Source organism: Marmota monax, unplaced genomic scaffold, assembly GCF_021218885.2.
Source record: "Marmota monax isolate L192 unplaced genomic scaffold, Marmota_monax_Labrador192_F-V1.1 WCK01_AAM20220418_F8-fsc00167, whole genome shotgun sequence".
Lineage (NCBI taxonomy): Eukaryota > Metazoa > Chordata > Mammalia > Rodentia > Sciuridae > Marmota > Marmota monax.
In genome coordinates this window covers 1,008,428-1,019,669 of record NW_026694116.1, presented here as the reverse complement: position 1 = coordinate 1,019,669, position 11,242 = coordinate 1,008,428, and the positions used below count along the sequence as shown (strand labels likewise).

The 11,242-nt window shown below is 60.8% G+C and overlaps 2 protein-coding genes across 7 annotated transcripts; one reads left to right on the top strand and one right to left on the bottom strand.

Moving 5' to 3' along the window:
* The first annotated feature begins 3,657 nt into the window (after positions 1 to 3,657).
* On the top strand, positions 3,658 to 5,230 carry Paxx (PAXX non-homologous end joining factor). 6 transcript variants are annotated; one of them, XM_046465727.1, is made up of 7 exons: positions 3,658 to 3,830; positions 3,903 to 3,963; positions 4,205 to 4,254; positions 4,406 to 4,528; positions 4,617 to 4,685; positions 4,847 to 4,931; positions 5,018 to 5,230. In XM_046465727.1, exons 1-7 carry the CDS (start codon positions 3,706 to 3,708, stop codon positions 5,051 to 5,053), a joined length of 549 nt encoding a protein of 182 aa, XP_046321683.1. In that variant the 5' UTR covers positions 3,658 to 3,705; the 3' UTR covers positions 5,054 to 5,230. The 6 variants fall into 6 exon arrangements, with proteins under 6 accessions (XP_046321683.1, XP_046321685.1, XP_046321682.1 ...); XM_046465729.1 differs by having other exon boundaries at positions 3,659 to 3,830; positions 5,014 to 5,230; XM_046465726.1 differs by having other exon boundaries at positions 3,659 to 3,830; positions 4,338 to 4,528.
* A 703-nt stretch (positions 5,231 to 5,933) lies between these two features.
* On the bottom strand, positions 5,934 to 7,870 carry Clic3 (chloride intracellular channel 3). Its single transcript, XM_046465724.2, has 6 exons — positions 7,744 to 7,870; positions 6,923 to 7,032; positions 6,720 to 6,845; positions 6,486 to 6,592; positions 6,234 to 6,409; positions 5,934 to 6,155 (listed from the first exon to the last, which is right to left on the bottom strand). The coding sequence occupies exons 1-6, from the start codon at positions 7,777 to 7,779 to the stop codon at positions 5,997 to 5,999; spliced, it is 714 nt and encodes a 237-aa protein (XP_046321680.1). The 5' UTR covers positions 7,780 to 7,870; the 3' UTR covers positions 5,934 to 5,996.
* Positions 7,871 to 11,242: the final 3,372 nt, after the last annotated feature.

Here is an 11,242-nt window from a genome sequence, read left to right as displayed (position 1 = left end):
GTCTTCCACATTCTAGACAGAGGCCCGACACTGTCTTCCATAGGCTTAGAGACATACATCATGTCCCCACAGTGGCACAGGCGCCCACAAGCTGATCCAAGGGTCAGCTGACAGTTACATGACTTCCCCCCAGTGATGCCAGGCCAGGAAGGGGAACATGAGGCCCGCACACAGGTGCCTGCCCTCTTTTAGCACAGGGCAGGTGTGGGCAATGACCACTGTGCAGGACCCTGGGCTCAAGGAGGTGCAGCCAGCGTGCTGCGGGAGCCCAGTCTCCACTCGCACCCAACACGAGGCCAGAGTGTGCTCCCTGGCCAGCCTGCCCGCCCCTCTAGGCTCTCCCCTTTCACCCTGTGATGAACTCGCCCTAAGCTATGTCTGTGCCACACTGGATCCTTGTGTCTGGGCCAAAACCGCCTCACCCTAGACGAGCCTCTCTGAGGACGCGGGGCAGACACAGTGCTCCACAGTTGAGGGACGTCCTCCGGGGGCACCTCCCGCTATGATTTCTGCTTTTCACCTGGTTGGCAGATTCCTGTTGGAAAGCACAGTCGGAGGTGGAGCACTGCCCAGCCCCCCCTGGGCTCCGCGGCCAGCACCGCAGACACACACGTGCGTGCTCCCTTCTCGTTAGACGTCTTCTTGACTGGGACTCTCTGGGCTGCGAGGTCACAGAGAAGGAGTCTCCCCATCCATGGACCCCAGACAGCCCCTCTGACACGCCCGTACCTGCTGGCCCCCACCTGGGCCGTGAGGGGACTGCCCAGGTGGTGCTTGTGTGTGGGAAAGGTCAGAGCCAGCCACACGTGTGCTTGCTGTGCCCTGGCACGGCGCAGTCACCCACCACACTCCAACTATCACCCAGTTACTCAACCTGTCCGCTGTCCCAGCTTTGACCAGGACCAGGAGAAGGGATGGAAGTGCAGGGCACAGTGGGGGCTTAAGGCAGAGAGGCAGGAGGCCCGCTTCCCCACGGACCCCCTCACAGGCTCGTCTCTTGGGTCTAGCCCCCAACCCCTGCCATCACCTCGGGAGGCCTGGGGGGAGGAGGTGCAGGCAGCCTTACCACGCCTCAGGGACACCCTTCCCTTCCTTCTGGGTTGAGGCAGCCCCTGGGGGACACTAGGGGTTCAGAGGTGGTCATCCCCCAACCCTGCAATTCCACCTAACACTTGTCATATCCTGCACCACCTGGCTCTGGCCACGCAGGGCAGCTGTCAGCAAGTTCTTCACCAGAGCACCCAGCAACTCATTTACAGGACAAGTCAGATCTTGTCCTCTCTGCTCAGGACTGCACCCAGTGGGTCTCACCTCACTGAGTAAAGTCAAATTCTTACACTGGCCAGCACAAGGTCTGCCTTGATAGGCCTCCCTCTGGTGCCACTGGCCTTATCCCTTGAATATGCCAGCCTTGAGCCTGCCCCAGGGCCTTTGCACAGGCTGCACACTGACTGGGTTTGTCCTCCCTAGACATCCATTTAGCTCACTCCTTCCCTCTTCTGAAGTCTGGCTCAACATCATTGTTCTCTGACTTTCCTATGATTTCTGAAACCTCAAGCCCAGCTGTCTCCTGCCTCCCTGATGCCCTTTCGCTGTACTTCTTGCTTCTCTTCACTGCCTTGGGCCCTTTGTCTTCCCTATCCCCCCTCACAGGTTGACTTCAAGCCCAGGTGGTGAGGAGCCTCCCAAGACCCTCCCCTTCTCTGCTCCTGAGGCCCACCTGCCTCATTTCCTACCTAGTAACAGGCACCCATACCCACTGAAACGGAAGTGCTTACCCAGGAAAGGGTCAAGCTACCCAGACGGGCTGCCAAGCCATGCTCCCAGACACTCTTGAAATCACTCCAATGTGGGCTTTATGCTTTCCTTATGTTTTAGAACTAATTTTTATTCCTTGCATTAATCTCCTATGGCTACTGTGACACATTGTCACAAACTTGTGGCTTCAAACGTGCATTTATAGCTGCGTGTGGTGCACACCTCATGCTACTTGGGCGCTGAGGCAGGAGGGTCACAAGTTCAAGTCCAGCCTGAGTGACCTGGCAAGACCCTGTATCAGAATTAAAAAATAAGAAGGACTGGCCCTGTAGCTCTGTGCGAGAGCACCCTGTGCTCCATCTCTAGGACTGGGGACAGCCAACGTGCCTTTATTATCTCAGCTTTTGAGGCTAGAGCTGCCAAATTCGTCTCCCTGGGCTGAAATCAGCTGTGGTCTGGCTGCGCTGCTGAGGCTCTGGGGGACAGCCCTTCCTCCTCTGCTGCGTCACCCTGCAGGCACCCCCTCTCGCAGAAGTGGGTGCAGCGAGCCTTAGGGAAGCTGATGAGGGGTGCCCCCGGGCTCCCATGCAGGTGGAGGCAGGCTGCGGGCTCTGCCATCTGAGGTCTCCCTGGGCCACCTTGTTGTGGTGAGCAGGTTAGGAGGGAGCACAAAGTGACAGCCATTGCTTCTGCCATATTCTAGTGACTAGAAGCAAATCACTAGGTGCAGCTTGAGGGGAGGGGGGTCACCTGAGGGTCTGGGCCATCCTAGAGAATGCTACCATGATGAGTAAGCTAGAATGTATTCTATGTAGTCACAAGCAAGGGAAACTGAAAATGGAGCAGGAAAGGGGATAGAGTTGGACAGGTGTTGAAATGTTCTTCTCAGGCTCACTGAGAAGGGTGCATTTGGGGAAAGACCTGAAAAAGGTGAGTACATCCAAGACCAGATGCCAGCATGTGCAAAGGCCCTGCAGCAGAGCCTATGAGGGCCTGGAGGGGAGCAAACCAGGAAACCTGGGAGATGAGGCAGGCTTAGCTCAGGGCACACTGGAGATAGGTTGACGGCCTACAAAACCACCAACAGCTCTCCCCAAGGCCACCATGCCTCACTCCAGCCCTTTTGCAAAGTCTTGAGCAGACCTGTCCAGCAGGGCCCTTCCTGGGATCCCCCTTTCTCTTCCCTAGGTCAGAGCTCAAACAGGCAGCTGTTCCCAACCACAGGGCTCTGGTTCTGCTACAGCTTCTGCCTAGAGCTTGGCCCTACCGGAAGGTGTCATGTTGATTGTCTCTCCCACTGGATCTCTCAAGCTCCAGGAGGTCAGAGGCCTTGCCCATCGTCCACTGTGTCCTCAGGGATAGGACAACATGAAGGCTCAGGAGCGCTGGCTCATAACCCCCAGACTGCCAGGTTTTACTCCGCATCTGGGCTGGTCCCGGTTAGGAAGCGTCGCTTTGCATCTAAAGCCACGGGAGACACACCTGGGGGACGACGAGGGCCAACAGGCCGCAGGGAGGAGTAAGTGGGTGGGATGTAGAAGCGGCCCTCGCGTGGAGCGCGGGGGCTGTGCGCGCCACTGTTGAGGGAACCCTGGACTAGGGGACCATGGGCGGAGCAGGGGAGAGGCCCGAAGAGACCCCTGCTGGAGTTGGGGCCGGGATCCCGCCGCAGAGCGCACGGCCAGAGACGCGGAGGTGGGGACGGCACCCTCCAGGCACCAAGCCCCGCCCCGACTCCGCCAGCCTAGCGCCAAGCCCCGCCCAGCCCCGGAGCCGAGTCCCTCCCACCGGGGCTGGAAGCTCCGCCCCTGAAGACTCCGCCCCGCGCAGGCGCCCTAAGCCCCACGTCGGCCGCGTCGGCCTCCCAAGCCGCTCCTCGGCGCAGGCGCCCTGGGCCTGTAGTCCTGACCCCAGCGCCCCCGTGTGGCCGACGTCTGCGGATCGGCCATGGTGCCGCCGCCGCTGTCGCCTCCGCTCTGCACGCTGCCGCCTGGCCCGGGCCCACCCCGCTTCGTGTGCTACTGCGAGCGGGAGGAGAGTGGGGACGCAGACTGCGGCGGCTTCAACCTCTAGTGAGTGGGGTCCCGGGAGGTGAGGTGCGGGAGCTCGGCGGGCGGCCGCGACTGACGACAACTTCCGCACAGTGTCACCGACGCCGCGCAGCTCTGGAGCACCAGCTTCTCGCGGGACAGCCTGGCGGCCCTCGTGCGTAAGGACGCCCGGGCGGGTCTGGGAGCTTGCCACACCCCGCACTGAGCCCGAGCCTCCTGTGGGATGTAGGGACCTGTGACCCCCAAAGCGGCATGAACTTTCCCTTTCCCCACGTTGTAGCTGCAGTCTTAAAGTTGGCCTGGGAGCCCAGGTGTTACCAGGGTCGGGCAGGTTTGGGGCCTTTCAGTGGGTCTAGGGTCCCGGGCAGCTGGTGACAAGTCCCTGTGTCCTGCAGAAAGCCCGCTTTGGTCTTAGTGAAACTGAGGACATCACCTCCCGGTTCAGGTGAGCCACAGGCAGGGAGGAGGGTTCGGGGTGGAACAGGGGTGAGGGACTGGCCACAGCGTCTCCCGCCTCTCCTCTCCCAGAGCAGCCTGCCATCATCAAGGGGTGACTCTGAGCTTTCAGGAGGATAGAGCATCCCTGACACTTTCAGGGGGGCCATCAACAGTGGTCTTCGACCTCTCCAAGGTGCCGGGTATAGAGGCAGCCCCCAGGTTGCAGGCACTGACCCTGGGCCTGGCAGAGCGCGTGTGCAGCCTGGAGCAGCAACTGGCAGGTAGGGTGGGCACCTGTACCCTCTCTGGGGTCCCTGTCAGGCTCTGCCTTCTTGCACTGAGTAGGGTGCCCACGGGCTTTCTCTCCAGCTGTGGAAAAGACAGCTGCCAGCCCCAGGAAGAGTCCCCAGCCAGCGGGATCTCAACTCTTCTTACCAGGTAAGGTGAGGACCTGGGAGGTAGGTTGGGTGTTCTCTTTCCTTTGGAACTATCTCCTCCCAAAACAGGCCTCACGCTTGGAAGAAGATCTGTCTGTGCAGATAGGGCCATGGCAGGGAGTGCTGCTGGGTTCAGAAGCCCTGCTTCCTGTTTTTCTCCAGACCCCGATCCCCAGAGAGGTGGTCCTGGACCTGGGGTCAGGAAACGGTGTCCAGGGGAATCCCTCATCAACCCTGGCTTCAAAAGGTACCTGCCCACCGTCCCTCCTAACCTGGATCCCTACCCGCTCCTCCACACCCCCATTGGATCGCCCCCTCTTCTCTCTCAGTAAGAAGCCAGCTGGTGGCGTAGACTTCGATGAAACCTGAAGTACAGCAAAATGTGTGGCCTTGTCAGGAGTCTCCTGGTGAACAGAGCAGCAGCCTGAGGCCCTGCCACCAGAGACCCTGCCTCGACTTCCACCTGTGGCAGCCCATCTGCTGTGTGCAGAGTAGGGCTGCTGCCCAAGTCCCTGCCCTATAAAATAAAGGGCTCCCTCAGGTGAAGGCTCTGGTTCTTGGGGGCTGGTCTGGGGAGGGGAGCAGGAACCCCCTTAGGCCGTGCCCTGGGCTGGGAGCACGGGGTGTAAACAGGCACACCCAGGCACCAGCTCCTGGGAGGAGGCTCTTCCTGGGTGGATCTGGGGCGACTGAGCTCTCTCAGACAAGTCCAGCCGTTCCTGCATGACCAGCCCAGGGCCAAGGCTTCCAACACTGTCCCACGCAGGCAGAGCACAGGCCCACACTGGTACAGGCCTGGGAGGACATCCCATGCAGATGCAGATGTGGAAGGCCACCGCTGTGGCCCTGCAGCTGAGCTCACTGCTGGAGAGGGCAATGGCTGCAGCCTGGGAGTACTGAGGAATGTGGGCCTTTCCCCACCCACCTGGCCCAGCGCCCTGAGGTTGAGCTCCTCAGGCCTCTGCTCGCCACCCTCCTTGGCCATACAGGGCACCCTGCCCCACCCTAGCCTGACTGGTTTGGGAACCCAATCCAGTCCCCCTGACGCCTCTGCCTAGGTGACATGGGCAGGAGGCCCCAGGCCTATGCACTACTCTGCATAGGAGGATGGACGGGGCCCCACCCACTGGGAGCCCTGGCCTCACCATTCTGGGATGGTCATCTTGTCCCCACTCACTGATGGTGGGAGTGGGGGTTGGGTGGCAGTAATCGTGGGCCTCTTGCCCCTTAGATGTCAGGACACGCTCAGTGGGGGCAGAGATACCTTTATGGGGCTATGTACGCGAGAACGGGTTGGGAAGAGGCCGGGGCGCTAACGGGGGCGCACAGCTGGCCGGTATGCTGCCAGGATCTCGGCGCTGTGGGGACACGTGTACTTGAACTCCTTCTCCTGCAGCGCGCTGTCCAAGTAGCGGCGGACGCCCTGCAGCTCTGCAGGGATGGGTGCCTGGCGGAAGTGCGCGCACACAGTCTGCGGAGGGAGGCAGGGTGCGGTCAGTGCCGAGCTCCAAGGCTTTTCCCGGGCCAGCCGCCCCACTCCCACGCTCACATCCACAATGTGCAGCTTGGGCAGCAGGCCGCAGTCGGCCAGCGTGAGCCGGTCACCGTCCAGGAAGCGACGGCGGGACTCGCGCAGCTGTGGCTCCTGCTCCCGCTCATGATCCAGGGGTGTGCGCAGGTAGCTGTCCAGCCTGGCGAGTGCGCGCAGCAGCTGCTGGTACAGGGCTAGAGGCGGGGGCTGATGAGGACCTGGCCTGGGGGTGCCTGCCCATACCCACGTGCCCGCATGTCCGCGCCTCACCATCATCCTGCCCTGGCGCTGGGTTCTTAATGAATGCCGAGAATTTGTGGAAGACGTCGTTGCCCGCTGTGTTGGACTCCCTGTAACGGGGCGCCAGGCTTGGAAAGCTGTGGGGTTGGGGGGGTGAGGCCTCGGGTCACATCGGTGTGCCTCCAGCCCCCCTCCCCCCTAGTGACCTTCCCAGGCTGCATCCTGGGGGCCCCATCTTTGCCTCCTGTCCCCTCCAGTTCTCACTTGGGTGGCCCAAGGGTCTCCTCCAGGAACTCTTCAATCTGCAGCGTGTCTGTCTTGGCGTCCCCATCATAGAGCAGAATGGGCAGCTGTGAGCCTGGCGCAAAGTCCTTCAGCACGTCCAGTGCCCTGTGGGCACCAGGTGGGAGGGAGGCAGCCGGCCCAGGTGGGCAGAGCCCAGGGAGGGGTGCGGGCTGGGGTCTCACCTGCGTGTGTCCACGGTGGTGAGTGTGAAGGGAACACCCTTGAGGAGCAGGACCATGAAGAGCCGCTGGCAGGAAGGGCAGTGCCCCACACTCTCCCCGTCCTCACTGGCCTGGGGAGGGGGGTGGAGCAGGGGTGTTCCAGCTGGGAGCAGACCCAGGACTCCTGCCACAAACCTGGGTGGGACCCTGCTCCCCACTGCCAGTGGGACTGGAGCCTCGCCAGGGCTCAGCTTGGTTGGGCAGGGCCTCTCCAAGTGTCCAGAGAGGGCCCTTGGCTTGATCCCTGGGAGGTAGGGAGGGCCACAGGGCAGCTAGCTGGGAGCCTGGAGGAACTCTGGCCCTGGGGATTGGCCCCCAGAACCTCTTTTTTTTTTTTTTGGATTTTGGGCACAGGCTACACCCCTGGGCTCCAGGCCCCAAGTTCTGCAAGGGTGGGGGGAGCCCAGCCAGCTGTTTCTGAGTGATCCCCTCTGCCAAAGTGGGCACAGCAGCTGGCAGCCCACCTGCTCCCCCAGCTCAGGGCCCCGGGCAAGGGCGCTGACACCTGCTGCTTGTAGATGTGGGTTTGGCCCTGAGTGCCGGGGCTGCCTGGCACCAGTCAGGCCCGCCACGCCACTCGCACCTCCCCACCAGGAGGTCCGGAGTTACCCCCACCCCTTAGGGGGTGAATCCTCCCCTACTCGGCCCCCAGTTTACTCAGCCCACCACAGGGGAAGGGCTCAGAAGCTGCCGGGGCAACCCCTGCCTCAGTCGGCCCCAGAAAAGCGGAACCCACGGAGCCCCCTCCCCTGGACCTTCCCCCAGCCCAGCCTGCCCAGAACCTTCACAAAGAGCTGGAGCTTGGTGGTCTCGGCCATGGTGGAGCTGCGGCATCAGGTGCAGGGCACTGGGCCCAGACCTGGGAACTCTTTAAGTCTCCCTGGGTGCCCCGCCCTCCCCAGCCTGGGGCCCGCCCCATGGAGCCACCTAGGCGGGCAGATGAATCAGGGCGCAGAGCTGGCTGCCTGTGTGAGGTGGGTCTGTCAGGGTGTCCAAGCATGACCGGCCATGGCAGCCTGAATCTTGGGGGCTGGCGGTAAGTGTGCGAGGCTGGCTCATGCCAGAAGACCGGCTCCTGGTGTGTGCTCACTGGGGAGCCAGTGTGTAGGCAGACCAGAGGGTAGAGAGGCCCGAAGAACCCAGCGTCCAGAAGGGGTGGGGTGAGGTGGGGTGCCAGCCTGGAGGGGCAGCTCTGGGTCTGGACTGATGCTCCACGATCTGGGCTCAGAACCTGCTCACAGCCCTCCCTGCAGTGCATGCCCCACGGTCTAAGTCCCCAGCCTGGGGGACCAGTGGGTGTCTCTGCACTCTGCTTGGTTCCCTCCTACCTATCAGAACATTACCAGATGAGGAGCCCACCTGCTGAGACTCTCCTCCCACCCACAGAGAGCCAGGCTGGCGAGCCCTCCCTCTGCAGGGCGGCTCCACATTCCCGACATGCTGGAGGCAGATAGCCTGCCTGGTGTTTAACCCAGCTGTGTGGGCAGCCCTGGGCTCCGTCCCATCCTGCCCCTGGCTTGGGGCAGGTTTCCTACCCTCTTGACTGCTAAGCCTCTGAACAGCACCAGGGGACATAAGGCACAACCTGCTGGCCTAGGGGGCTGGCAGAGTAGCAGGAAGGAAAGACCGGGCCAGGGCAGATGGCCCCACAGATGCATACCTGCCCCTCTGCCCGGGACTTCCAGCTCCTCCGGAATCCACAGCTTGGTGTTCCTTCCGTGGTGGTGGTGGTGGTGGTGGGTGTGTGAGGTGTGTGTTGGTGGGTGCCGGTGGGGGTGGGGGGCTGCTTCCCTCCCCCATGCCCCAGACTTGACTCCTAGCAAACCCAGTGTGTGCATGGATGCTTGGCGCCACCCAGTGGCCGTAAGTGGGACTGGCCTGGCTGGCCTGGCTGCCTTCTCCTTGGGATGGTGTGGCATCTGGGGGAGCTGGAGGATGGGGCCAGGGTAACACACCTGACTTCTGGCCAGGGCTGCAGTGCACACCAGGCACCCCTGTGACCAGCACCAAGTCCCCCCTTGCCTCCCTTTCATAGCCCTTCCTGGACCCCATCCATGGTCAGGGCTCCTGGCACTAGCTCCCTTGCACATGAGTCTTGGACACTGACCATGTGTGGTCCCAACACCTTTTAGAGCCCTGAGCTTGTGCTTTCTTGCTGAAGCCTCAGTTTCCTTTCCATCCACAACTACAAGGGCTGCTTCTTGACAGTCAGGAACCCTGTCCATGGGTTCCCTGTGTCCCTGGTAGACCAACCACTGTCATGGAGAAGCTGCTGAGGCTCTTCCACTCCTGCCCAATGTCACTAGATGTCCCATGTGTATTTACACACATTTATAAAGGCATCCTCAGAAATGCACAAGAAAAGCTACAAAGTCGACAGAAGACATGAACAGTGGCCAGGCATGGTGGTGCACCCTTGTAATCCAGCAACTTGGGAGGCTGAGGCAGGAGGATCCCAAGTTTGAGGCCAGCCTGGGCCTCACATTAGTGAGACCCCGTCTCAAAAGGCTAGAGATGCAGCTCAGTGACAGAGCACCAGGGATTCAATGCACAGTAGACCACATCTTCAAGAGACATGATCAGGGGTGCAGAGGAACGTGTCCAGTGACATTTCACTTCACACTGGTTTCAAGAGATAAGCAACACGTGGCTCCTCTTGAGACTGGCAGAACCTGGTCCTGCCGCCTTGTGTCAGGTGTGGGGAGTCAGCCAGACACTGAGTTCCTCTACCACTCAGAGAGAGCCCTCACCTCCATTCATGACCAGGGGAGGGCCCTGGCATGTCCAGGCCAGAGGATGGAGGGGCGGGTCTCCATGTGCCCACTGTGAGAGTCTGATGAGATTAAGGGGCAGAATGGATTGGAGTGTGACCCCTCAGATTCATGGGTGGGAGTCCTAACCCCCAGGACTTCGGAATGTGACTTTATTTGGAGATAGTGTTTTTTACAGAAGTGATTGAATTCAAAAGAAGCCCTCAGGGTGGGCATTAATCCAATACAGCTGTCCTTACCGAAAAAGGGCTGGGATAGAGAACGTGCCTAGGTCTAAGGCCCTGGGTTCAGCTCCAGCACCACAAAAAAAGGCAGAGGGCATCTGGACACAGAGATGCGCACACAGGACAACAGCACGTGGACACTGAGGGCAGAGAGCCCAAGCAGGCAAAGAGGCCGCATGCCAGGGCTGGAGAGGCCTGCGCACAGCCGGCCAGGTCCCCTGGGTCTCAGATATCTGAGCTCCTCACAGGGGAGGTTTCTGCTCTGTAAGCCCCCTCCCACCACATGCCACTATGTTCAGCACTATGGCACTAATCCAGGGGGAGACCCCGGAAATCCAAAAAGCCATCATTAGTGCATATCCGCAGCCTCTGCTTGTGGAGGAGAGCTGGCTGCGGGGGCCCTTGGCAAGTAGGACAGATGCCCGGCGTGTGCCTTCTGTCCACCTACAGTGTGAATCTTCACCATTTGCAGTAAATGTCTTAAAGCAGTGAGGACAGAAATTTGCCACCACCACAGGATTGTACCTAAGCCCCTCAGTGCCCTGCAGGGCCCCCCTCCAACCATGCAGAGCAGACCCCCGGGGGCCACTGGGCAGGGCCCACTCATCCTCCTCAGGCCCCAGGCTGAGGTCTCAAAGCCATGGCTGGGATACACGGATCCATCACAAGCGCCGCCCCTCCAGAGACCCTTCCCCATAGGGGTAACCCCTCTGCTCTGAAGGGACACTGATCTGTGGGGGGAAGCTGAGGGGTCTGGAGTGCTGTTGGGGTACCGGTGGGACTTCCAAGCTCTGTCCATGCACTGCTAGAAAGGGACACCCTCCAGCGGTCAGCAGACCCAGTGCCCAGATCCTGTTTCCAAAGACCAGTCCCCAAAAGACAGCCAGGGCTCTGCCAGGTACTTTCAGGTCCCGGCAGGTGAAATGCTAGGAGGTGATCAGGATAAGGCTAGAGCCCTTGGGAGTGGGATGAGTGCCTCCAGGACAGCCCGTAGTGCTCAGGCTCTCCACCTGAGGACCCACAGCAGGACGGGGCCCATAGTGCTGGGGCTCTTCCCCCCCATAGTGCTCGGGCTCTCCCCCGCATAGTGCTCGGGCTCTCCCCCCCCATAGTGCTCGGGCTCTCCACCTCATAGTGCTCGGGTGTAGAGAATCAGATGTGACTGCGTTACTATTCCTGTCCTTGATGGAGTCTGCCTGCAAACAGGATATTCTGTCAAGGTATAGATAGGTAACAGCGGACATGCTTGAAAACGAGGTGTCTGCTGTCCTTGGGAGGGCCTACTT